The sequence below is a fragment of the Podarcis raffonei genome, chromosome Z (assembly GCF_027172205.1).
Source record: "Podarcis raffonei isolate rPodRaf1 chromosome Z, rPodRaf1.pri, whole genome shotgun sequence".
NCBI classification, from domain to species: Eukaryota; Metazoa; Chordata; class Lepidosauria; order Squamata; family Lacertidae; genus Podarcis; species Podarcis raffonei.
Window position 1 is genome coordinate 4,195,424 of NC_070621.1, and position 27,330 is coordinate 4,222,753.

General features: G+C 45.5%; 1 protein-coding gene across 3 annotated transcripts in view; it reads right to left on the bottom strand.

Annotated features, from left to right (window-relative positions):
* Positions 1 to 2,740: 2,740 nt before the first annotated feature.
* SH2D3C (SH2 domain containing 3C) overlaps positions 2,741 to 27,330 on the bottom strand; it is a 74,887-nt gene continuing 50,297 nt past the window's right edge. For all 3 annotated transcript variants that reach the window (XM_053373625.1, XM_053373626.1, XM_053373627.1), the window contains 9 exons: positions 18,819 to 18,947; positions 17,075 to 17,523; positions 14,000 to 14,124; positions 12,591 to 13,162; positions 10,708 to 10,823; positions 10,172 to 10,343; positions 9,383 to 9,494; positions 7,394 to 7,600; positions 2,741 to 3,262 (listed from right to left, as the gene is read on the bottom strand). In XM_053373625.1, coding sequence (XP_053229600.1) covers positions 3,087 to 3,262; positions 7,394 to 7,600; positions 9,383 to 9,494; positions 10,172 to 10,343; positions 10,708 to 10,823; positions 12,591 to 13,162; positions 14,000 to 14,124; positions 17,075 to 17,523; positions 18,819 to 18,947 — 2,058 coding nt within the window. In that variant the 3' untranslated portion in view covers positions 2,741 to 3,086. The remainder of the gene's footprint in view (positions 3,263 to 7,393; positions 7,601 to 9,382; positions 9,495 to 10,171; positions 10,344 to 10,707; positions 10,824 to 12,590; positions 13,163 to 13,999; positions 14,125 to 17,074; positions 17,524 to 18,818; positions 18,948 to 27,330) is intronic.

The window sequence follows — 27,330 nt, forward strand, 5'->3', positions numbered from 1 at the left end:
ACCAGATTTAATAGATTATGAGATACCATTATGAGGTTGATTGTTGATGCCCCCCTGCCAGATGTATATGTGAATTCACCATATTTATCTCCCTCAATGCTCCCCCCTCCCACATTCAATATCACCAAATCTGTTTACCATCTATAGATGAGACATTCACCAAAATGTTTCTAAATCACTTAATCATTGGGGCCCAGTCTGGCATTAATCAATCAATCAATCAATATTTATTACGGCAAACAGCCAGTATAGTCTCGCATTAAAGTCACCTTCCAAAATCACAGGTACTTCTGGGAAAATATTTTGTACAAAAACTAATATTGCTATTTTGTTCTTCTGTTTTCATATCTTAGCTCAATACATTCTGTTACTTCATGTCTAACACTATTTTAAGCCTCCTATTACACTGCATGAAATTTGTATCAGGATGGACAATCTTTTAAATTTCCATCCTAAAAATAATAATAATAAATCATTCTCCTCAAAAATCTGTGTTTGAAAAGTATCGGGGGGGGGGGGAACGGGACTAAGAGAACACTGCCACCAATTGGCCAATAATTTGAATTGCAGTGCTGAGGTTAAAAAACCCCCTCTCTTCTGGGGGTGGTCAAACTGCTGTTAGCAGCACCAAAATAACCTCCCTATGGTGCAAGCCTGGGCAGTATGTATGGAGGCCGTGGGCTGTCGATACGACAAGACCACCCCCTTGACCTTGCTGATGTGGTCCAAAGGAAAGCAGACCAATGTTTGGCACCAGCTTGGCTGCAGCCGTTGAGGGAGGGAGGCGTACAAGGCACCATCCAACTATTTTACAGATTTCACTCTAGATTTATGTAGAGTTTACTCCTCAGGCTTTTCTTCTCCTGAAGATATCCCGCAAGGGAGGCTTAGGATCAGAGTTTTCCTCCCTCACCCATATGGGCTACCTTCCCAGGCTGATGAGTCCCATTTGCCCTTCACTTCCCTCTACAGCACATGCAGAAACCACTTTCTTGATTGTTGGACACACTTTTGGTCTCATCCACTCAATCCACCAGAGCCTGTCTTCACATGAAGGGAAAGTCCCTAATTCACCAAGGGTTTGAGATCAAATGCACATGTAGAAATATCAGGGAGCAATTCTAACCTTATTCCCTCCAGCCTTTATGGAGTGGCAGAGATCTGCTTGTCCACACAATGGTCTCGTGAAGTAGGTTAAGCTGAGAGAATAGCAACTGGCCCAAGTTCACTAACTGAACATTGCGGTTGGGCAGCGTTATGAACTTGGTCCCAATACAAAATCCTGCACCAACTTTTCAGTCCAGGTTCCCCTTTTGTGGAACGCTCTCTCACCAGGGAAGCACACCTGGTACCACCACACAGGTGTGTGTTTTAAGGCACCAGGCAAAACATTTCCTATTTACTCAGGCGTGTGGTTTTTAATTGGGAGGGTGGTTAGATATGTCAGTAGACTTAGTTATATAGTGGTACCTTGGGTTAAGTACTTAATTCGTTCTGGAGGTCCGTACTTAAACTGAAACTATTCTTAACCTGAAGCACCACTTTAGCTAATGGGGCCTCCTGCCACGCCGCCGGAGCACAATTTCTGTTCTCATCCTGAAGCAAAGTTCTTAACCTGAAGCACTATTTCTGGGTTAGTGGAGTCTGTAACCTGAAGCGTATGTAACCTGAAGCGTATGTAACCCAAGGTACCACTGTACTCATCTTTTAAGCAGGATGAGTTGGACTTGTTCAAATTAAATACATTGTCAGATGAGAAATACTCATTTGTGTGTTGCTGTTATTTTTAAAATGTCTTTAATATTTTACTGTGTAAGTTGCTTATGGGTACTTGAGTACAGAAGTGCAATTTAAAAACAATAAAGAAATAAAATAATTTGAAAAAATCTACCAAAGAACTTTTCTTGAAGAAAAAAAGCATAAAAGTTTATTGTATGCAAAAATCAAGAGAAGACACTCCATGGTATATGTACATTAATTTACAAGAAAAAAAAATAAAGAGGCAAGTAATTATTTACAAGATGTCCCTTTTGAGTACAAATACACACATACACACACTCACACTCTCAACGTGGATCTTTTTATTTACAAGCAGAAAAAGGCCCCGAAACAAACAAACCCTGAAGCAAAGCCAAATAAAACAAATTTTTAAGATGTTAAAAGGTGGAAATGGGGACTCAGGCATATTATAAGCTTCAGGGGAGAGAGGCATATGCGAGGGTCTGTCTACACATTATGAGGAATGCTGAATGTAAGGACGTATCACTAGTTGCTTTTACCAAATGTTGGAGAGTGGTGGGCGGGACGATGGTCAGCAGCAGCCATGTGTTCCTCATGATGTGTAATTAAAAACCCCTAAGGCCCTTATTTGCTAAATACCTGGAGTTGTGGCCTTAAAGAAACCCCGTGCTTTACTTACTGGACCCAGGAACAGCTGTGAACATTCAAAATAGGAGTCAGCACTGACTGGATATGCCAGGGGCCTTTTTGCCTTCATTAATTTTGATGGAGGACAAAACAAAGAGCTGACAAGAGACTGGCCAGTCTAGATTATACTTCAACAGCAAGGTAGCAAGGGAACCAGATTTCTGCTCTGGACTCAAATGCAATTGTGAGGTGTAAAGGTCCGTTTTGACCAGGTGCAAGTTGATGCAAGGTTCTACCTCGTACTGATGAGTTTTTGAACCAACCATGAACCATGCTATAGGCCTTAAATGCTATTTGGCTATTAAACCAAAGCATCCTTCATACATTGCTTGAAAAGGCGCCTGTGGTAGGTGAGAGGAGCCATGTCACTGCCAGCCTTTAAAAGGAGGAAGCCAGCCCTGTACAGATCGTATGTTGATTGTCAGTAACTCATGCAGGAAAAGACCCATTTTACTACAGCCAACTTCTGGCTTGGCTACTTTGTTCTTAAGATGTTTTTATGGGCAGAAACTAAGCACGGGGCTTCCCCATGCCCAGCCTGAGATTTACTTCCCACAATGGCAACATCCTACCAAGGCTGATGTAGAGAGGAATGTGCTAGCAGCTCTGTGCACCCTGCTCTTCCCTTGCTGTTCGTGCCCAGAGCTCACATTGTTGGGCTACAGCTCACTAGATCGCACTGCTGGTTCCAGTTTGTGGGACAATGCTGTTAGAACCTTGTTGAACTTCTCGTAGCGCTCACTCTGGCTGCTCTCGGCCCCTCGGCTGCCCCACAGGAGGCGCAGCTGGAACTCTGTGCTGAAGATCTCAAGCAGCTCTGGCTGAGGCTGGAAGCCTGTAATGAAAGAACAAGCGTGCTTGTAGGGAAACTGTTGGATAATGCCTTGATAGACAAAGCCTATGATTCTATGGGAGCAGCCGTGGAGACCACATAACACCGGTCTTCAAAGACCTGCATTGGCTTCCAGTACGTTTCCAAGCACAGTTCAAAGTGTTGGTGCTGACCTTTAAAGCCCTAAACGCCCTCAGTCCAGTATATCTGAAGGAGCATCTCCACCCCCATCGTTCTACCCGGACACTGAGGTCCAGCGCCGAGGGCCTTCTGGCGGTTCCCTCACTGCAAGAAGCCAAGTTACAGGGAACCAGGCAGAGGGCCTTCTTGGTGGTGGCACCCGCCCTGTGGAACGCCCTCCCACCAGACGTCAAAGAGAAGAACAACTACCAGACTTTTAGAAGACATCTGAAGGCAGCCCTGTTCAGGGAAGTTTTTAATGTGTGACATTTTAGTGTATTTTTGGTCTTTGTTGGAAGCTGCCCAGAGTGGCTGGGGAAACCCAGCCAGATGGGCAGGGTATAAATAATAAATTATTATTATTATTTCTATTTCTATTTCTAATTCTAATTCTAATTCAAAGAAAGAAACCACATGGGAATGCTTAAGGGTCTGAGGGCACAAATATTTCTTATTTTGACAACAATTCCTTCTGGTTGGTACCCATATAAGTATGGGGATTGTTGTTGTTGTTTTGCACCCCCTTTTGACACCTGTAGGGTGGAACCACCTGTGCTACCCTAACTCCAGGACTGACAGTGGTGATCCAGGAGGACCCCAAACATATTGCTACTCAAGGCAAAGGAGAAGATGCCACCGTCCCCTGCTACATTCCACATGCAGAAGCCAAGTTGACAGGCAGATCAATCTTAGTTGAAGGCTGCAGGCTAGTTTAGGGAGTGCAGAACAGGCCATGGGGCACACACTGCTCTGTCTTCCCAACATGCTCTTAGCTGAGCTTTGTTGGCCTGGCAAATGAAAAAAAGACAGAAACTTAATACCATCACGAATTTGGAAGTGGAAGGAAAGAATATACAGAACCCAATGGAGATTAGGAAGTGTTTTCAGAGTTACTTTAAACAACTTTATACACAGGAGAAGCAGAAAGAAATGGATATTGATCGATTTTTGAAAATAAATGGACTACACAAAATCTCTCAGGAAAAACAGTTAATGTTGAATTACAAAATAACGGACCAGGAGGTGGAAGGGGCCATCCAGAACATGCAATTAGGTAAATCTCCAGGACCAGATGGCTTGACTTCAAGATATTACAGATCTTTGAAAGAATGGATAATACAACCACTGAAGGAAGTCTGTAATGAAATATTGGAAGGGAGAAGGGCACCAGAGTCGTGGAAGGAAGCTTACATTACACTTATACCGAAAACAGAGACTGAAAAGACACAGCTCAAAAACTACCGCCCCATTTCGCTGCTTAACATGGATTATAAAATTTTTACAGACATTCTGGCTAAAAGATTAAAAAAGGTGTTAGTAGAAGAAATTCATAAAGACCAAGCGGGCTTTCTCCTGGGCAGACATTTGTCTGATAATACGAGGAATATAATTAATATTCTAGAAAAATTACAAGTGAATATCAATACTAAGGCAGTTTTGATATTTGTGGATGCAGAGAAAGCCTTTGACAATATTTCTTGGAGTTTTATGAAAAAGAATCTACAGGGGATGGGAGTAGGTCAAGGTTTTGAAAATGGTATAGATGCAATTTATTCAGAACAAAAGGCAAAATTAATTGTGAATAATGTAGTGACAGAAGAGTTTAAGATTGAGAAAGGGACACGACAAGGCTGCCCAATTTCCCCATTGCTCTTTATATCGGTCCTTGAGGTTTTGTTAAACATGATTAGAAAGGACCAAGAGGTTAAAGGTATACAAGTGGGAGCTAAACAGTACAAACTGAAAGCATTCGCTGATGACTTAGTACTGACTTTACAGGAGCCAGAATCTAGTACCAAAAGGGTACTGGAATTGATTCAAGAATTTGGACAGGTAGCAGGTTTTAAGTTGAATAAGATGAAAACTAAAGCTTTAGAGAAAAATCTAACTGTGAATGAGAGAGAGAAGTTTCAGGAGGAGACAGGATTAACATTGGTTAAGAAAGTGAAATACCTAGGGGTTAACATGACTGTCAAAAAATGTGAATTTATTTAAGGATAATTATGAAAAATGTTGGACTGAAGTGAAAAAGGACTTAGAAATATGGACATAATTTGAAGTTATCATTGCTAGGCCGAATTGCTGTGATAAAAATGAATGTGTTGCCAAGGATGTTGTTTTTGTTTCAAACATTGCAAATTTTGGACAAGATGGATTGTTCCAAGAAGTGGCAGAAAGATATTTCTAGATTTGTCTGGCAGGGCAAGAAGCCTTGAATAAAATTTAAGATATTAACTGATGCTAAAAAGAGGTGGATTTGCCCTGCCAGACCTTAAACTCTATTATGAATCAGCTGCTTTTTGCTGGCTGAGAGAATGGCTGCTTCTTGAAAACACCGATGTGCTGGATTTGGAAGGTTTCAATAATGTATTTGGTTGGCATGCATATCTGTGGTACGATAAGGTAAAGGCACATAAAGCGTTCAAAAATCATATTGTTAGAAAAGCATTGTTTAATGTTTGGATAAGCGAGGAGGTGATAAAACAGCTGGTAAGGCGTTAAAACTGAGAGTTTTAAACCAGGAAGTGGCTAAAAACTACTTAAAAGCTTAACATGTGTAATGTTTGGATAAGATACAAGGATTTGTTAGAAAAGAAAACCCCAAGATGGTTGTCACCAATGAAAGCGAAGGCACAGAAAAAACTCAATATGGAGGCCAAATGGCCGAAATATTGGGAAATTTTGGAACAAGACGGTGACAGAATAAAATTGCAGAGTTTTGAAAAATTGAAAAATAAAGTGCGAGATTGGCTCCATTATTACCAAATAATGGAGGCATACAATTTGGACAAAAAAGTTGGTTTCCAGGTGGAGAAATCAAAATTGGAAACAGAATTGTTAGATTCAAAAATTAAGAATTTGTCAAGAATGTATAACTTGCTGTTGAAATGGAACAATCAGGATGAAACGGTAAAATCAGCTATGATTAAATGGGCACAAGATGTTGGACATGGCTGACTGGGAACAGTTATGGACCACAGGTATGAAATTCACGGCATGTAATGCCTTAAGAAAAAATTTAATGAACATGATTTATAGGTGGTACATGACACCAGTCAAGCTTGCAAAAATTTACCATTTGCCCGACAATAAATGTTGGAAATGTAATGAGACTGAAGGTACATTCTTTCACCTTTGGTGGACATGCCCAAGGATTAAGACATTCTGGGAGATGATCTATAATGAAATGAAAAAGGTATTTAAATATACATTCTTGAAGAAACCAGAGGCCTTTCTCCTGGGCATGGTCGGCCAATTGGTGCCAAAGAAGGATAGAACTTTCTTTATGTATGCAACAACAGCAGCAAGAATTCTCATCGCGAAGTATTGGAAGACACAAGATTTACCCGCCCGGGAAGAATGGCAGATGAAGTTGGTGGACTATATGGAACTGGAGGAAAGGACTGGCAGAATCCGAGACCAGGGAGAAGAGTCGGTGGAAGAAGACTGGAATAAGTTTAAAGACTATTTACAGAAATACTGTAAAATTAATGAATATTAGAAAAAGGTGGAAATGAAGTGATATGGCTTTAGTAGAAATGTGATAAGGAACTAAGTATAACTAGATTATTAGAGTATTTAAGGGAAAATAAGGTTAGAAATGTTAAGATAATTATAGGATAGAAAACAGAGGAAGATGGAAAGGAATTGCTGAAACAATTAATAGAAGTGGAATACAAAAAGGGAGGTGTGAGGAGGTCGCTGAAATAAGTGAATGAAAGATAAGATATTGAAATTGTTTGGTGTGTTTTAAATTGTTATTATTTTGTTCTGTTAGTTTAATGTGTTGGTGTTATGTAGTGTTTTTATGTTATATTATGTAGTGTTTTTGTATTGTATTGTATTGTATTGTTTATTTTGTTTTGTTTAAATTGTTGGAAAAGCAATAAATATTTTTTTTAAAAAAACAAACCATGCTCTTAGCTGAGCTTTGTTCCACATGGCCTTCCTTACCCTGCAGCTTCATCTCTGCGTTGGTGTGGTACAGTCCGCCATGATGAGCCACCATTCGTGCCGCTTCCAGGTGGGCCATGACTACCTCCACACCATTGTCCAAGTTTTCCCAGGGCTCGGGGTTTTCTGGAACTGCTGCGTCCCGTTCCAGAAGTGTGATGAGGGGCACTATGTGTGGGAAGGTAGTGTTGGACAATGGGGGGCCTTCTGGAAGAAGAAAGCAAAAGGATTTATTTATATGAGGAGCTGAGCTGTCACTGCATAACTCGCCTTGCACCATTTCCTTTTGACGAGCTGCAGCCCTTCAAAAATACTCTGTTTACAAGTTTGAGGTTCCTGGTCTGCACTATACTAATCCGGCTATGCCCACCAACCCTTCCCTGGCAATATTAAAGAAATTGTACTGCATTAGTCAGACCTCACCTGGAGTACTATGGCCAGTTCTGAGCACTATGCTTAAAGAAAAATGTAAAAGTGGTTTAGAGGAGGATAGTGACGATGGTCTAGATTCTAGAAAACTGCTGCTCATCAGAGCAGATAATGCTGGACAATGCTGGAGCAGTTTCCCATGTTTCTATGTCTCTCGCATGCAAATTCTTTGCTATGCACACTGGACCACAGCATAGAATTAAAAGCAAAACCTTCACTGGAGGTTTTTAGGCAGAGGTTGGCTGGCCATCTGTCATGGATCCTTTAGCGGAGATTTATTCATTGCAGGGGGTTGGAATAGGAACCTTTGGGGTCCCTTCCAAATTCTTCACTTCTACAATTCTATGAAATATTTGCTAATGCTCACACAAACAACGCTAGACAGATAAATATACAAGGCTAGTTTCTACATGGTGCCTAGAGAATAACTTGCACCTAAATATTAGCAAGACAAAGGAGATGGTGTTGGACTTTCAGAGGAAGAGAGGGGAACTAGCCCTGTTGTATATCGGGGGAGGGGTTGTGTGGAGAGAGTCTCTTCCTTTAAATTCCTGGGAGTTTGCCTTAGTGAAGACCTCACTTGGAAAAACAATATAACTCAGGTGGTTAAGAAGGCCCAACAGAGACTCCATTTCCGCAGGGTCTTGTGAAAGAACAATGTTAAACAACAATTGATGACCTCCTTCTACCGGTCCACAATAGAAAGTGTCCTCTCATATTGTATCACAGTGTGGTACGTTGGCTTGACAGCCACAGACAGAAAGTCTTTACAGAGGGTGGTGAACACAGCACATGATACCATGGGCTGTCCCCTGAGCCCGCTAGATGATATCGCAAGGGATCGTTGCCTTAGGAGAGCGAGAAAAATTCTCAGGGATGACTCAAACCCCGGCCAGCACCTCTTTAATCTTCTACCCTCGGGTAGGAGATACAGAAGTATAATCAGTCGTACCAACAGGCTAAAAAACAGTTTCTATCCATGGGCTGTTAGGCTGCTGAACGGAAAATAATATAGTGCAACTGACTTTCGGGGTTGGTGTGTCGTGCGACAAGCACACAGAGTGCAATGAGATTGAGTGTTTGGGGGGGAGAGGCTCGGTTAATTTCATTGTACACAGATTGTACATTGACAATAAAGGTATTATTATTATTATTATTATTATTATTATTATTATTATTAGTTTCAAAACTTAAGCATTTCTTTCATTTTGCTGTCTGAGGCAAAAGACATGATGGCACTCTACTCCAAGGCGTATACAGAAACCAACTGGACTGGTAGCTGAATCTTACTCCAGTACTGCTGAAAGGACTGTGCCTTCCAGGGGCAGGCTGCATTGTACTCCTAGCTCAGTCCACTCCCCGCCCCTTAGCAACTGCTGCCTGAGACAGCTGCCTCACTTTGCCTCATCATAGAGCCGGCCATGTCTGTTAAGTAACAAACACAACATGTGAAACTAGATGATGCAGCAGAACAGCAGACTCTGCGTAACCTAAAAGGGAGTGAAACCTGAGGGCAGGCTCACCAAGATGGGGTTTGGTTACCTTACTTCCAAGGCTTACCTTTGCCTTCGTTCAGGCTTTTAAGGAAAGGCTTCAGCTTCTTCTCATAGAGAATAGCTCCCTCCGTGTGACGCTGGCGTAGAACCATCCAGGTCTGCTCCAGACGTGAGATCTGAAAGCCAAGGGGGAAAGGGAAACATAAGGGGAGGGGCACTGAAGCAGAGCTATTTATTTATTAAATTTGTATACCTCCTTTCACCCAAAGATCATGGGGCAGTTCACAACATAAAAGCAAAAAACACATTGTGGGGGATGCAGGTGAGCAACCTATGCCTGGAAGGGATACTGGATAAAACCTGGCCTGGCTCACAAAACCCCAGTACTGAGAGGTTTGCTGGGGTGATTTATGGTGATTTGGGGTGTCTCTCTGGGTCCCTTGGGCTCCTTCTCATGGTTTCTAAAAGGGGATTTGGATATCATCCAGAAATGCAAATAAGCGTAACAGCCTGGAAACTCCACTTTCTTTATTTCTTTGCACATCCACTGCAATGTCTGCCTGGGGCTCATGCTGAGCTTCCAGCATGCAGAGCCAAAACTGCACATCTGTCCTGCTTCAGTTCTTCAGGCCTGACTATGGAAGCACTCAAAAAGCCAGCATGGGTGTCTTGCACACCTGTTTAATGGAGCTTCTGGTAGTATCCAAAGCCCAAACTCCTTCTGCGGGGATGCTGGTAGCCCAATTTGCTGATGGTCTGCAGGGGATTCCAGAGATCAGCAAAAATGCAAGCTGTGGGTAGGGGCAGGGCAGTGGCCAACAAAAAGGCCACTTGCTTGTGCTCACACAAGTACCTGGGTCATTTCAAGGGCATCCATCACAGCAGCAAAACTGAACATGTTGCCCATGGTACTCTTCAGCTCAGCAGCCAGCTGGATAGTCTTGTGAAGAAGGGAAGCCCTCTCCTCCATGCTTCCTGTGCAGCCCAGAATATCCACAGCAATCATTATGGTCATGGTATGGAACCTAAGGAAGGAGAAGAGGGAAGGAAGAAAGTGAGGAAGCCAGCTGGAAGCAAAGAAAGGGGTGTAGAAGAAGTGCTTCCAGATTTCTTACTTCCCCAGCTAGCACCTTGGGCATTCAGAACCTTTGGGCAATGGGTTTCTTAAGGGCTAGATTTTTTTTTTTAAAGCAAAAGCTCAGAGAGCCAGAATGCTAAACTCTGCACCTAGTTTCACATTTCCTGCCCTTGAATCTCCACAGTGCTGCCTAAAAGGCAGCAGCCCTTCTCTGCAGGAGAGACAGACATTGCAGGACTGTGGTTATCAACGAGGGACCTGCCCACCCAGCCCAAAGCATCTCTTTTGTCTGCCTGCCCCTCGAACTCTACCTTTCCAACAAATCAAGCCGAAGTTGATGTCCGTGGGGCAGGGTGAGTAGCTCCATCCCTGAGCTCACTCCCATGAGCCTCTGCATCTCCTTGGTAACGCCCAGTATCCTAGCAACCTGCAACAAAGAGGGGAAAGTGGTTTGATTTCCATCCTTGGATGCAGAAGGGAATCTTCACAATGCAAAGGACTGATGATGATAATGATGATATTTTTAGTTACTAAAAAAGTCACTGAAGAAACAATTGTTATTTGTTAGAATCTCTGCAAGCACAAATCATTGTTCTTAATTGATGCTATTTCAGCTTTATATCCCACTTTTCTGCATTTCTGCATGAACTAAAAATAATTTTGTAAGAAAGCAACAGCAGTGGGCCTAATGCAGAGCCTTGACCCTCCCCTTCACAATTCCCCGCACTAGCTGTGTTGAGCATACAGAATGGCTTGGACAGTGCTGGTTTTTCCCTTTCCCAGAGTCCTTTATGCCTGTATAACAGGCAATAATTAAACAGGTCACAGAGCTGGGTCTGTGTCCTCTGGAGCAAGGGGTGTCTCTGAGCAGGAGCAAGGCAAGATGGAGAAAGGCTGTCCTCCTGCAGGTTCCCTCACTCTGGCAACTTCAGCTGCTGTGCAAAACATCTGGGGACGGGCTCAGCAAAATTCTCTTGTGACAGGCTGTCGGCTTCAGGCTGGGAAGAACAGATAAGCGTCTGTTCCGGACCAGCCAAGGACAGGCTTACTCCTGGGACAATTTTGGTAGGTCTGCTTGCCAAGCAAGTGAATAAACACTTGGCGCTGACAAGAGAGACGGGCATCACAGTGCAAACACTTAAAGCCCAGAGCGTGCCATCCTGTGTAATGAGACTTAAAATAAATTAGCAGCCATTAATTTTCCATGAACCTGTGATTGAAATACGGAGGGGCAGGGAAAATTGGGGCTCGGGGCACAAGCCCCTGGGGGCCCTTGGCATGGTGCTCTCTGGTATGCCCTCTCATGTTAGTGCCCTAACCACCACCAGGCGACCCTCCTTCTATGCCAGGACCCCTTCCCAGCAGGATTGTCCAGTGCAGGTAATCCTCCTATTGGCTCCAGGTGGTCACCACTTTAATTTCCTACAAGGCCCCAGGCATATCGTCACATCAATGTGGAATGTAAGACTGGTGACCAACCTACATGTGCTTTCTCTGAATGTGCAGGTCAGCCCAGAGCTGATCACCCAAACAGAATTCCTCGTGTCCAAATGCAATGCGCTCTATGTGGGGCTACCGTTGAAGGTGACCCAGAAACTACAATTAATCCAGAATGCGGCAGCTAGACTGGTGACTAGGAGTGGCCGCCGGGACCACATAACACTGGTCTTAAGACCTACATTGGCTCCCAGTACATTTCCGAGCACAATTCAAAGTGTTGGTGCTGACCTTTAAAGCCCTAAACGCCCTCAGTCCAGTATACCTGAAGGAGCGTCTCCACCTCCATCGTTCTGCCCGGACACTGAGGTCCAGTGCTGAGGGCCTTCTGACGGTTCCCTCACTGCGAAAAGCCAAGTTACAGGGAACCAGACAGAGGGTCTTCTCAGTAGTGGCACTCGCCCTGTGGAACGCCCTCCCATCAGACGTCAAAGAGAAGAACAACTACCAGACTTTTAGAAGACATCTGAAGGCAGACCTCTTAAGGGAAGCTTTTAATGTTTAACAAACTACTGTATTTTAATACTTTATTGGAAGCCGCCCAGAGTGGCTGGGGAAACCCAACCAGATGGGCAGGGTATAAATAATAAATTATTATTATTATTATTGCAATGCCACCAGCACAGCTGGTACTAACTGGCCCTATTCTGAACGAGAGGCAGCCCAAAGAGGCCACCAGCAACCCAAAATCCCATACCAGGCAATCCACTTGGGTGATATGTTTGGCCAGAGTCTTGGCGTCCACTTCTGCTAGGAGTTCCTTGACCTTCTTGAGCACTGCCATCTCCAGGGGCTTGTTTTCCAGAGGGATAAGGAGTGACTGAAAGATAGCTGGGTTGAAGGAGGAGGTCCTTTCCACAACAGGGACAACAAAGCCCACACTGTTCAGATCCAGCCTCTTCCTGGGCCCCACCTCCACGTCAGAACCATTCAGAGCAAGCCCTCTCTGGCCCTCGTCCCCTTTTAGCCTCTCGACATAGCTCTTGGCTGGCATCTGTTTGCCCTCTGCAGTTGGCCTGTCCCACTGAACTGGGGAAGGAGGGTGGAGCTGGCAGTAATGTCCTGTGTCCGGATCGCTATAGCTGCTGACCGAGGGAGAAGGAGAGGCCCTTGAGTAGCCATGGGAAGGGGTCGAGTGGGGGCTGTCGGACTGGTCAGCCTTGCTACCATTTCCTTGGCACAGCTGTGGTTCACTGGAGCGTCTTATGACGGGGGATGACGGGGTCATGCTACTGCCCACTTGCCCAATCTGTGGTTTTAGCCGAGTAACTGCAAAGAGAGGTAGAGAAAGGGTTTTTTTTATTGTAAGAGTGGACACAGGCAGCAAAACAAGTATTTGGTTTGCAACGGTAACGTGTTATGAGGTCCACGCAATCATCTGTGTGTGCCCATGTTGCCGCTTTATAACAATTTCACCAAAAATCTGAACATCCAATTCACTCAAAAATGGTGCCAAACTGTTGCAAATTCTCCCCTTAAACGTTTGGTGGTGGAAAAAGAAGGGTTTTTTTATCATAGGCCAAGAAATCAGCCCTCGACTACTTAACCTGCGGAAAAAGCATTGTGAAGTGTGGGATAATAATTACTTAACACAGCATAGTATAACCCCCACCCCCCAAAATCAAATTAGAATGAACGCTCAATAGTTGACATCATATGACCTCCCTGCAAGTTTTGTGCAGACAAATTATCATTTATTTGTATGCTGCCTTTCCAAAGTTAAAACTATGCTCAATGCCGTTTCCAACATAACTATAAACATAACAAAAAGTAGTCATAAACAAAGCAACAGAAAGTACACAACCAAACTGAACAAGTTCCACATAAATCAAAAGATCCAAAATAAAGATAAAAATTAGCAACAACAGCAGCAACCTCTGCCAAAAAAGTGCCCTAAACAATTACGCAGTCCATTTACGTAGGAGGACTTAATAAAAGATAATCTGGAAAGGACCAGAAAGTTTTGGACTAAAGACCAGGACAAAATTGCTTTATAAACAGTAGGGAGAAGTTCTCACATGCCATTGTGATTACTCTTTATTATACGTTGAATATTTCTCTCACCCTCCATTTTATTTTTATTTGCTCTTTGAAAACCGTTCCTACCTGTGCTGTAGGCTGCAGTTGCAGGGCTCTCAGAGATGGGAGACATTGAAGAGTGGAGGTCTTGGATTTGATCCACACTGACCGCACAATTCCGGATGATGTCTCGGTGATGTGGCAAGGAGACGCTAGGCAAAGGATAAAAGAAGGTGTTGGCACAAAATCCTCCCAAGAGGACCAAGCAGGGCCAGACTAAGGGGCCAGACCCATGGAATAAGTGGGCATTGTTGCTTTGATTAAGGCAAAAAGTGCAGCGGCTAGGGACTCTTGCCTGTTTGTAGAAAAGCACAATGCCCACATCAAGTGGACCGGCTTTATCTTCCCTCAATCTTAGTTGCCTCACTTTGCCAATGACATGGGCCTGTTCTGTTTGTGTGGTGCCCTAGTCTGGGTCCAGGATGCTAAGGTCTCCATCAGCTGGGACACTTTTTCCATATGAGATGCGTGGTGGCATCACCCAGTCACAGTCCTCATCACGGAGGATGGATTACCAAATTGCATAAACCAGCAAGGGAGTCAGTTATAATTGAAGGCCACAGTACTGTAAAAGTAAAGTATTATTCAAAAGCAGGAGTTCTATTTCACACAGGGGGACTTACGAGCCCCGGGGATATAGAGAAGATGCTTCAGTTGCTTCAGACCCAGAGCAGCAAACCTCTTGCTATTGAGAAGCTTGGTTCAGCTGGAACTCCACACAAACCTCAGAACCGTGGGTGGTATTCAACTAGGTTCCACTCAAAGCAGACCTACTGAAATTCAATGGACCTAACTTAGTCCTGCTCATTCATTTCAAAGAGTCTACACACAGCTGAACGCTGCCCTTTGTTTACTTTGCATATAACCAAAGAAATGAGTGTGGTGCCATTGCCAGGAACCAGAGGAAGCTATAGTGGTTTTAATAGGACCTTCTCCATAGTTTCATGTCCTCCCACCTACCCACAATGTGAACAATGATGAGCATAATAAGCCCACTGCAAGCGTAATGAGTCCCCAGAAACTTTTGTTATACCTAATGCAAGAGTATCTGATATTTTATTATTTTTATTGCTGTCTATTTTGTTTGTTGTTGTTGTTTTACTACATATGAGGTTTTAATGTTTCATGATTGCAAGCTGCTCTGGGATTACCTTCTGGCTGGAAATAGTTTATATAAATAAATAATAAGCAAGTGAAGATACCTCTATTCAGCTGTTAATTAATTCTGAGAAAGAAATTAAGAGGCTTCCCCCAACAAGCATCTTCCCCTGGTAGTTAAGCCTAAGGACTTATCCACTCTTACCTTTCGCAATGCTCTTTACAGATACAGGCCCACACTTTAACGCTCCGTATAAGAGCATTGTTGTTGCCATGGAGTATTTCCCACGAAAACCTACTCTTCAGCGCTCAATCGGAGCAAACATCAATTTGGGTTTTCTGCAGGTTGCCATTTGCTCCGATTCGGCTTTAAAGAGCAGGTTTTTGTTCAGAAAGCTCTGGAGCAAAAAGAAAAACGGGGAGGTTGCATTTGGTCACAGAGCTTTAAAGTGTGGACCGTGCCTGGAAATAAGCAGAGGAAAGGGAAGTGTGGAAAAGCCCTCACTTGGGAAATTTCCGAAGAAATGGCTCCATCTTTTCCCCATGAGGGGCACCTCAGTCACCTAGCTGTGGGTTCTGATTACCCCCCACCTTCGTCTGACCTCCCTACTACTCTGTGACAGGAAATGTGAACTGATTTGTAGGACTCAGAGCTAGAGCTCATTAGAATTCAGGAGGTAGGGTGGGGGTAGGATAGAAATTCAATGAACAAACTATATATTTGACCTCATCTTTGCTTGATTCTGAACCCTTTTCCTGGATGTTTCTTGTCTTGCCTGCTCTCCAAGATATCCAGGCATTGTCCTCCTACAAGCCCATGCTTGCCTATGCAGCAGCTCTGGACTCTACTAGGAAACTCAAGATATTGCTTCTTTTTGCCTTCCCTTCCTCAGGACAGGTAATTAACAGAGTCTCTCTCCACCTTCCTCTCCCTCCCTGTCTCTGAACCTTCAGGTTGACCCAAATGCCTGGTGCACTGCGGTCCATACTGCAACTCTGTCCAGTTCCCAAGACACACTCCATTAGGAGCAATCTCCTAGCCCCCTGCCCACAATAGGAACAATTTCAGTTTATGGCCCAGGCAATGTGGACCCGGGTACTTGATGGGATCTGCAATTTTGTAATCTTTTGCTATTTTATATTTCTGTACTTGATGTTCAAGCCGCAATGCCATTTCACTCACTGCCTGCCATCTTAGTGGAAATGAAATTATATTCATTTATATCGGTAATTTGTTGGTTCTTCCCAGTTCCCACAAGTGAGAAAAGCAATACTGGCATTTCTTAAGTAACTGTGCCTGTTGCAGTAACCTCAATTCCATGCAGTTGTCTCCAGTGAAGAACCCTGAAGTTGTATGTCTATGAGCAGGTGTTAAAGGATACAAGCTCATGATCACTGTCTCCCTTGGAGCCAGAGGGTTGTGGCTAACTAAGTTCTACTCAGAACAGACCAATTAAAACTAATGGGCCTAAGTTACCCACGTGCATCACTTTCTACATGTCTCCTCTGAGGTTGAATGCAACCCAGAGCAGAGAAGACACTGGCAACTAGAGGGGCTGAGAGAAATAGGCACGGCTGCTGAGACAACCAGAGGCAGTCCACCACTGAAAGTGGAGTCCACAGTAGAAATTGCACAAGTGCAAAGGTAGTTCTCTAACACTCATAGCTGGTCTCCCTTAACATAGAAAGCTGGATGCACAAGGGGGCTCTGCAACAACCTGTTGCAGTACGCAATGTTTTTAGTCAGGATGCCATCCAGCCAACCACACCCTCTTGCAGGTTGCTCCATTCCATTTCCTCTCCCATTGGCTTTCTGCCTACCCTGCCCTGCAACAGTTAGCAGTCCCCTCCCTAGGGCTCCCTCAACCCCCTCATTTTGTCTTTCTGTAACTCTTGGGAGTTCCCCCAAGCCTGCTGATGCTGCCTCCTTGTATGTGGACGGTGCCATTCTGGCTACATGCAGACTGGCTGTTGGACAACAAGTTTGCCATTGTACAGGCTTACCTGGTTGGGCACCCATCACCCCTTGTGATCTTGTCAGCCGTCAGTCCGTCAGTCATGGTAATGCTCCTCCGTTTGATGTGCCCCCCTTTCTGGCTGGAGTGGCTGTGTGAGCCACTGTGCTTCCCATTGGCAAGTCCATAGCTGGCCTCCAAGTAGCGCAACGGGAAAGTGCGGTTGATGGGGCAGTAGAAGATGGCCCCGCTTTGCTCAGAGATTGGCTTGCGGTTGCCCACGTAGAAGCGCACCAAGGCTGGCACATTGTCAAAGCTCTCCTGCTCAAAGAGGTACTGGATGTGAGTGCGGCCTTCGCTGGACTTCACCATCACCTTGTTGATCTTGAAGTGGAGGGGCTCATTCCGCCAACGGCATGTCAGCACATAATCCCCAAGGCTGGTGAGTGAGTCGCGGATCAGGAAGTCCCCGTTTCTCTGAATCAGGCTCTCAGACACCTGAAAGGCCAGATGGAAGGTTAGTTTAAGCAAATTTGCAATGCCCTGAAAGAAAGTGAGAGGCTCTTTGTTTGCTCAGATGAATGGCTTTTTTAAAAAACCAACAGCTTCTCGTCTTGGAACGAGAGCAGGATTCTATTCTGAAGCTGAGTTGGGAAGAACTGTGTCTTTGATCATATGCAGAGAACACTGTCCTCTCACCACTAACTAAAGTTCAGGAACACAGATTCCTAGGGTACCATGTTTGGACTAATGATGGGTCCTTGGTCTCAAAAGGTTGAGGACTATTGGGCTAAAGGGTGGAGAAACTTGAGCCTTTGGGGCAGGGGGAGGGATTCCCCAATGGCGTGATCATTCTCATGTATCCCACATTAGTCCCATCTATTGGGAGTGCTGCCCTCTTCCAATCACAATTATACTGTTAGCTGAATGTCCTATCTTTTTACAGCAAGTGCCTCAGATCAGTGATGCTAAGCCTGAAGAACAACGAAAGCAGTCTTGTTTCCTATAATTGGCTGTTTATTTAATCTCTCTTGGATTCGTATCTTGTCCAGTCTTAGAGACAGGATCCTAATTTTCCTGTTGGGGAGAGTGAGCACACAGTGTGCTAGTAAATTCCCAGGTGTGCTCCACCCGTAGGGTAGGCGTTGCCATTGCTCCCAATAATTCCTGCAGCGCTGTGGTTGCTCTGTGGGCAACAGCACACCTGTGGCATCTGTTTAAAGCCTTTTCCACTCTAAGGGGGTGATATCTCCCCACAAATGTTTGGGAGAAGGGAATCTGTGAGCCTCCAAATGTTGGGACTACAACTCCCATTGTCCCTCATTGGGCTGATGGGAGATGTTTGCCAACAACTACTGGAAGGCCATAGGTTCTCCTCCCCTGAGCTAGTTCTCTAGATGTTATGCATCAAGCAGGGGATTTGAGTAAATGGTCTACCAGATCTACTCCACGAGTCACAGCCATAGCAACAACCCTGCTGTGGAGGCAGTGGAGGCCAGGTTCCCACAGGTCAGTGGGAACAAGACACTCCTGCCAAAGGGTGAAGCTTGCTTGTGAACAGAGCAAGAGAGGGACACAGGTGCAGCTGGGGAATCCCATGTATAAAGGAAGGAGCTTTGTGACACTCCTGCTCCAAACCAAGGAGGATGAGGAGAAACAGGAAGCCATGATAGCATCCAGCTAAAGTCAAGGGGGCTCATAGACCACCCCACACCCTTCTTCACTGTTGCACAGACACAGCTCACGGACACACTGGGCTTCCTCTAGCCAGCGATCTTCCAGCTAGCCCTCACCTCTCGGGGGATACGCCCATGGTACCAGGCATGGCTGCGGAGGTCCGTGCTGCTGAGTTTGAGCTCCTCTTCCAACTCTTTGTGAAGCTTCTCTGGTGATGAGTCAAGGATATATTTCTCCTTGGAGAACTGGGGGGGGAGGGGAGAGAGAGAGGCTTAAATGAGGTGCCACCAAGTCAGCCTTCAGTGGTGGACACAATCAGTATGCCAGAGCCAAGCTGTGCCAGGTGTTATCCTGACTCTGGGTGGTAATAAAATCAACGACAACAATAATAAAAAAATTCAGAATACTACAATATCCAAAGAAAGGCAATATTTACTGAAGCGGACATATCTGAACCATTTCAATTCTGATAGTCCTGGAATGCATGAGTGGACAAGTAGTTTTTAAGCAAGCACTCAGAGCATAGCACAGTGAGCACATGGTGTATTTCTGAAGAGAGGCTGTTCCACATGGCGGATGTCACTACCAAAAAGACCCTCCTCTCTTCTGAGTAGTGGAAAGAAGGATCCTTTATGGCTGAGGCACCACTGGGACACTGGCTCTCTTTCTGCACCCTTTAATCAGCTGCTTCATCTGTGAAATGATCCAATATCTGAATGATGCCCTGAATCTCTAATCAGTGTTGTTTACATGCGAGAGAACAGTAGAGGCAAGAAAGCAATTCATCCAATTGCCCAGGAGACCAAGTAACAGTCCCGCCCACTCACATCCCCATAAAACTTTGACAAATGATGTAAAAATGAATTGGAATTCCACAAGAATTTACCTGTCTCCTAACACCAGAACTTGTGGACATCCAATGAAGCTAAATGTTGGAATATTTAGGAAAGCGCTTTTTTCAATACAGCAGAGAGTCAAACTAGGGGAGTCACCCCCCCAGGAGGCAGTGGTGGCCATCAACTTGGATGGCATTAAATGAGAATTGGGCAAATCCACAGAGGACAGGGCTATCAATGACTAACAGCCATGATTGCTCTGCTCTGCCTCCACAGTCAGAAGCAGCAGTGCTTCTGAACCCCAGTTGCTCTAAGAGAGGGGAGAGGTCCTGCTTGTGCATCTGGTTGGCCACTGTGAGAACACAGTGCTGGACCTGATGGGCCATTAGCCTCATTCAGCAGGCCTCTCCTTATGTTCTTCTGTCTCTCTCATGTAATAATAATAATAATAATAATAATAATAACCTTTTATTTATACTCCGCCCTCCCCAGCCAGAACTGGGCTCAGGGTGGCTAACACCAATAAAATTACAATAAAATTACGTAATAGAAAAAGAAGAAAACAACAGTTAATTAAAATACGGGTTAAAATACAATTTAAAATGCAGCTTCATTTTAGTAGTTGCCCATAGATCAAAACCATAAGGGGAGGGAAACGTAAGGGTCAGACTGAGTCCAAACCAAAGGCCAGGCAGAACAGCTCTGTCTTGCAGGCCCTGCAGAAAGATGTCAAATCCTGCAGGGCCCTAGTCTCTTGTGACAGAGCGTTCCACCAAGTCAGGGCCAGTACTGAAAAGGCTCTGGCTCTAGTTGAGACCAATCTAACCTCATTGCAGCTCAGGACCTCCAAAGTGTTGTTATTTGTGGACCTTAAGGTCCTCTGTGGGGCATACCAGGAGAGGTGGTCCCGTAGGTACGAGGGTCCTAGGCCGTATAGGGCTTTAAAGGTCAAAACCAGCACCTTATACCTGATTCTGTACTCCACTGGGAGCCAGTGCAGCTCGTAAAGCACTGAATGAATGTGATCCCATGGCAAGGACCCCATAAGGAGCCTCACCGCAGCATTCTGCACCCGCTGGAGTTTCTGTGTCAGCTTCAAGGGCCGCCCTGTGTAGAGCGAGTTACAATAATCAAGCCTGGAGGTAACCGTCACATGGATCACTGTGGCCAGAGAAAGGTAAGGGACCAACTGCTTGATACGGCGCAGATGGAAAAATGCCACCTTTGCTGTGGCTGCAACCTGCGCCGCCATGGAAAGGGAGGAGTCGAAGGTTACACCCAAGCTCTTGACAGAAGGCGCTGACCCCCCAACCCCATGTCCTGACCCAGCCAGAGGACCTCTGTCTTCGAAGGATTTAACTTCAACCGGCTCCCACACAGCCATCCAGCCACAGCTTCCAAGCATCTGCTCAGTGTGTCCGGGGCTGAGTCAGGGCGGCCGTCCATCAACAGATAAAGCTGGGTGTAATCAGCATATTGATATATATGGTAAGGGTGGGGAAAGAAGCCTTACTTACAATGTTTATGACTACCAGTTCTGGGATGATTTCCCAGCTCCCTGGAGTGCTTGTAGCAAGGCCCAAGGGAATGGTTTTTAAAAAATGAATAGAACGTGCAAGCAAAATGAAGGGCCGAATCTTGCCCGAAGGAGGGGTGGTGATCCAGGATGGCAAAGCCTCCTGTGCTTCTTTCTCGGCAGGCGTCCTGACCCTGGTTAACCAGCCACCGGGAGCAATGCCTCAGTCACTTACACGTGGCTGCCGGCATTGCCACTGGCTGGGAACCAAGCCAAGTGTAAACAGACTCGTCAGCTAACATGAGCTGTGAAGTGGTTTCTGCTGTGAAAGGCCTGTCGGCAGAGAAGAGTCAGTTGACAGATCAGCTTGGCTAGCCAACTCTGAGGCGATGCACCTTGATTGGTGTGCTTGAGTGCACAAAGGACCCAGTGGTGGAGTTAGGTAATTTTAGACTTATTCAGGGGTGGGGAGCACCGTTTTTTAGAGGGAAATGTGTATTATTTCACAGCCTGCTGCATTTCTCTACTCATCCCCCTCCAGTTCTGCTGATTGTGACCCTCGCCTCTGCCCCAAAGTCAGTCCCTGCTTGCACCAGTGATGGGAAGACCAGGAAGCTCAGGCATGCCTCTTGCCTTCCCCTCGCCCTACTCATTGTCGCAAGAGGGACATTTGCATTAAGCTACCCTTTGGGGAAAGAATCTTCCTTCTGCCTCTCCCATCACAGCAACCAAACACACAGTGCCTGACATTAGGTTATTTCAGTCGGCCTGAAGATTTTCAGCAGGTTAGGGATTGGTGATGCAAGCTCAGCAAACGTCATTCAATGGGGTGTCAGGGAGAGTTGCAAACAAAGATCTCGTCAGTGGAAGGGCTCAGGTGGCTGCCACAGAGTCTTCTGCCCTGTTCAACCAAGCAGCAGGTGGTTCTCCCCACCCCTGCTTTCCTGATCTCCTCTCTCATTAGGCAACTCAGTTCAGCAAAGCCACTACCACTTGTAAAGAAACCATGCTGGTTTTGCAGCACTGGGAGAGTGGGGCAACTTAACATGCCTTTGGTTCAAATTAATGGAAAGCAGAAGCCTGTTCTAACCACAACACTCCCATAAGTAACACCCATTTGGACATACCTAAAGCAAGAGTATGGAAGTGAGAGCTGGACCATAAAAAAGGCTGATCACCGAAGAAATGATGCTTTTGAATTCTGGTGCTGGAGGAGACTCTTGAGAGTCCCATGGACTGCAAGAAGATCAAACCTCTCCATTCTGAAGGAAATCAGCCCTGAGTGCTCACTGGAAGGACAGATCCTGAAGCTGAGGCTCCAAGACTTTGGCCACCTCATGAGAAGAGAAGACTCCCTGGAAAAGACCCTGATGTTGGGAAAGATGGAGGGCACAAGGAGAAGGGGACGACAGGACAAGACGGTTGAACAGTGTTCTTGAAGCTACCAACATGAGTTTGACCAAGCTGCAGGAGGCAATGGAAGACAGGAGTGCCTGGTGTGCTCTGGTCCATGGGGTCACAAAGAGTCGGACACGACTAAACAACAACAACAAAGCACCTCTTATTGGGGTAAATGAAAACACCGCGAGCAGGTTTTTGAACAAAGGTCTTCTTCAGGCTGGGTTGTTACACAATAAAATGGGGCATAGGACGTGAGAAAAAGACATTGCTCCAGTCTGCAGTCAGTAAGATGAAGTGCAGGAAGGTGTTGACTTCAGCATGGAATTCAGTGGGACTTACTTCTGAGTAGACATGGTTGGAATTGCAGGCGAAAGGTTGCTTGTATCCAACGTTAGCCACATTCTGAGCAGACACATGAACTCAATGGCATGGCTAAGCTAGGTATATTAATCCCAATGGGCACAATCAAGAGTATTATTAACAATGAATTAATTCCTTATGCCTCATTTATGCACCAACTATTGTATTAAGGTAGCAGAATACACCCTGACCGTTATCTGTATAACAGGTAGATAAAACTCTGTTTTATCTCCATTTCCTCTCAAATATGTGGCTGTGTGAATATTTCAGCTGCCTCTAGGACAGGTATCCCCAAATTCGGCCCTCCAGCTGTTTTGGGACTACAATTCCCATCATCCCTGACAACTGGTCCTGTTAGCTAGGGATGATGAGAGTTGTTGTCCCAAAACATCTGGAGGGCCGAGTTTGAGGATGTCTGCTCTAGGACATCTGGAAAGAGGAGATACTACAGTATTAAGATACAGCACTACCAATTCCTTTCACGGAAAATGTCCTCAACATTTTCCAAAGGGCTCCTGCTTGCAATGTGCTTTGAAGACAGAAGATTAAAGCTCAAAGACAGTGGCTTTCTCAATGGCAAAAGGAAAAAGAAAGAATTTGTGGCTGAGTTTAAGCCAGCCAGCTCCGAACCACACTTTGTTTCCTGATCATGCCCTCAACATTGCCTCTAATGCGAAAGATCTGGTATTCAGCGGGCATCATCTCTTACCTGCCACGCCCACCATGGCCCTTTTCCTGGTGGCCCTGAACATTGACAACAAAATGGCCAACATCCCTCCCCACCCTCAGTCTGGTCCCATGCTTAATTTTCAAGGAAACTTATACCTTCCATACAGAAATGACGGGATCCAAACTTTGGTGAACGAGCCCTGGAATTTCTGCCAGGCTCTGTCCCAAATCACTACAGCGCAGATGGGATTAAGGTGCCAGGCCTGGACTAATCGCGCCTGATCTAGCCTACCTATTAGTTTTCCTTGTTCTTTGCCCTCCAAATCCTTAGCTCCCTGTAGGGATTTAATGAAAGCTTCTCCTTCTCTCTCTCTCTCTCTCTCTCTCTCTCTCTCTCTCTCTCTCTCTCTCTGTGTGTGTATTAGCAAGGTTGCCACTTTCCAGCACAGATAAGCTAAGAGGATGGATTCTACAGAGGGGTGTGTGTGTGTGTGTGTGTGTGTGTGTGTGTGTGAGAGAGAGAGAGAGAGAGAGAGAGAACAATAACCAACAAGAAGCAGCTGGCAAATGTGAACTGAAATAATGCGCTAGTAGGAAATTGCTAGTCCTTCCACCCCCCCTCCCCACCCATGCAGTCCCAAAATATTTCTGACAGATTGTGCAGAGAGGCATAAACAAACCCCACAAAGGGTTAGCCCTGCTGCATGTCATGCCGGCTGGTTTAATGAATAATAATGACAGATTTAAAAAGGGAATCTTCTGCATAAAGATGAGCTTTCTGCTAATGCCCCATTTCGCTAATGCCCTTGTGCACCTGAGCCTTAAACATACAATCCCACCCTCCCCATTTCCCCTGCTCTCCTCCCCATCGCTGGTTTCCTCTCCCTGGAGGAGAGGCGAGGCAATGATGTAATGTCTCAGCATCGCTGAATCAGGGACTTTGGTGGGTGAGAGGTAGCAGGGCGATGCTCTGGGCAGGTGTGGCAGAATGAAGGAGAAGCTCATTGGCAGAGCACCTGCCTTGCGTGCAGAAGGCCCCAGGTTCCATCACCTGCATCTCCAGGAGGGGCTGGGAGGGACCACTGCCTGAAACCTTGGAAGGTAGCTGCTAGTCTGTGTGGACAATACAGTGGTACCTCGGGTTAAGAACAGTGGTACCTTGGGTTACATACGCTTCAGGTTACATACGCTTCAGGTTACACACTCCGCCAACCCATAAATAGTGCTTCAGGTTAAGAACTTTGCTTCAGGACGAGAACAGAAATCAGGCTCTGGCGGCGTGGCAGCAGCAGGCCCCATTAGCTAAAGTGGTGCTTCAGGTTAAGAACAGTTTCAGGTTAAGAACAGACCACCGGAATGAATTAAGTACTTAACCTAAGGTACCACTGTACTTAATTCGTTCCAGATGTCCGTTCTTAACCTGAAACTGTTCTTAACCTGAAGCACCACTTTAGCTAATGGCGCCTCCTGCTGCCGCCGCACGATTTCTGTTCTCATCCTGAAGCAAAGTTCTTAACCTGAAGCACTATTTCTGGGTTAGCGGAGTCTGTAACCTGAAGCGTATGTAACCTGAAGCGTATGTAACCTGAGGTACCACTGTACTGAGTGAGCGGGATCAAGGGGTCTGCCTCAGTATAAGGCAGCTTCCCATGTCTTTTGCAGAGATGTTTTCAGATCTTCTAACACCTTCCAGATGCTAGGATCCCCGTATTAAGAATACTGGACTAGGTGAGACCTTGACTCAGCAGCAGATTTCTCCTACACTTAAACGCAAGGATCACTAAAACTGGACAGCCTTTCGCTTTGTTGAATTTAAGACAGACTGACACCTGGTATTCTGGGGTTAAAAAGAAGTAAATCACGCTGGGCTGAAATGAAAATAAAGTAGCCACATACCTTACAAAGTTGATTGGTTTGTTGTTGTTCAATTGATTTTCTATACTACCGTATCACAAAGTGCTTTTGCCAGCTTTCAAAAATAGCATCCAGAACACATTAAAACACTCAATAAAACCAGTGCATGACAGAGAGTTAAAAGTGTTAAGAGCAGTTATGAAAGCCTAAGCATAATTTTGTATAGCAGCTAGCCCTAAAAATCCAGCCTTAAATATATTGATAATTAATAGTGAGGAGTCTCTCCTAAGAGCTGCTCCGGTGGATCTCGCTGGGAATCAAAGAATCATAGAACTGTAGAGTTGGAAGGGACCCAAGCAAAAATCTCAACTAGATCATACATGACAGGTGGCGATCTGACCTCTGCTTTAAAACCTCCAAGGAAGGGAAGACCACCACCTCTTGTGGGAGTCCATTCCACTGCCAAACAGCTCTTATAATCAGAAAGCTCTTCCTGATGTTTAGTCTGAATCTCCCTCCTTGTAACTGGAATCCATTGGTCCTACCCTCAGGAGCAAGAGAAGACAAGCTTGCTCTATCCTCTGTGCGACAGCCCTTTAGATATTTAAAGATGGATATCATATCTCCTCTCCTCTTTTCCAAGCTAAAAATACTCAACTCCCTCCACTGTTCCTTGTGAGGCTTGGTTTCCAGACCTTTGATTGTCTTGGTCACCTTCCTCTGTACACCTTCCAGCTTGTCAATAAGCTTCTTAAGTTGTGGTGCCCAGAACTAGACTGAACTAGACACAGATCTATCACAATGTGTAGCTGGTGATATATCACGGTGCATTGCCTAGCCCAACTTTTCATGTGTACAGCTCATAAGCCAGGTTTCCCCAAACATATATTTGTTCAGCTGGAAGGGTACTCTGTAGTAGGTTTGGGTCTGGCAGTGTCTCCACTGAGCTAAATTCTCAGGGACTCTAAAGCAAGCCCCCCCCCCCGTTTTAAGTGATAAGAGAGCTTAACAGAATGGGGTGGGGATTTGCCTCAGAGATGCATCCTGAAAATCAGAACTGGATATGGGGGCCTCTGCAAGGTGCACGTAACTCTGGTTCATTGCTCACCCTTCACCCCCTCCCACCCCAACGTCCTGCAGTGTACTTGAACCCTTATTAAAAATAAATAGTAACCCCAGGTCCCGCTCTCTTCCCCTTCGGCACTCCCAGGGGGTGTCTAGGCCAGAGCAGATGCTGTCACCATGGCAACCCCCATGGTGACCATGGGCCACTGATGCTGTCACCATAGTGATTGCTGCTGCTGCAGCCCCATATTTCCTCTGCTACAACTTCCAAGGAAGGTGGAGGGAAGACTCCTTCAAGGCTAACTTTTCTCTGTGGTTATGAGAATTGCAGGGTGGGGGGAAGGAATCATTTTGGGCCTAGATTGTCCAGACCTGCCCATTCAGGCAGCATTGGGGAGAGGATGGAGTTTTGTGTAGGGAGAGGAGGTGAGATGAAGAGAAGAGGGCAACAAGTGCCGTAACATACAGCCTTTGCCAACCTGGTGCCTTCTCCAGATGTTTTCGGCCACAAAACCTGCACTGGCTGGGGACGATGGTTGTTGGTGCTTGAAAACATCTGGAGGGCTCAAGTCAAATTCTGCCCTATAGCATTTCACAAATGAAAACAGTGTACAGGGATAAAGGGATCAGGGTTTGAGCCCCACATGGATGAATGGTTTTCTTTGCTGTCCCCTCATTTTCACTGCAGCAGCCTGCCTGACACTACATCTAAGAGCAAAGAGGATGTGTTTGCTTTTGGTTCAATATATTCACATGAGGGCAGTGGGGTGGCGGCGGAGGAGAGGCATAGTTGCCCTGCATTGCATTATCAACAGTTCACAATAAACCAAAATGGTAGGCGCTACACCTGCCTTTAGTGATCATGGGCATGCATTTACCATACTGAATAGTGATGGATTGTAAGAAGCATGTGTGTCTCTCTAGCCA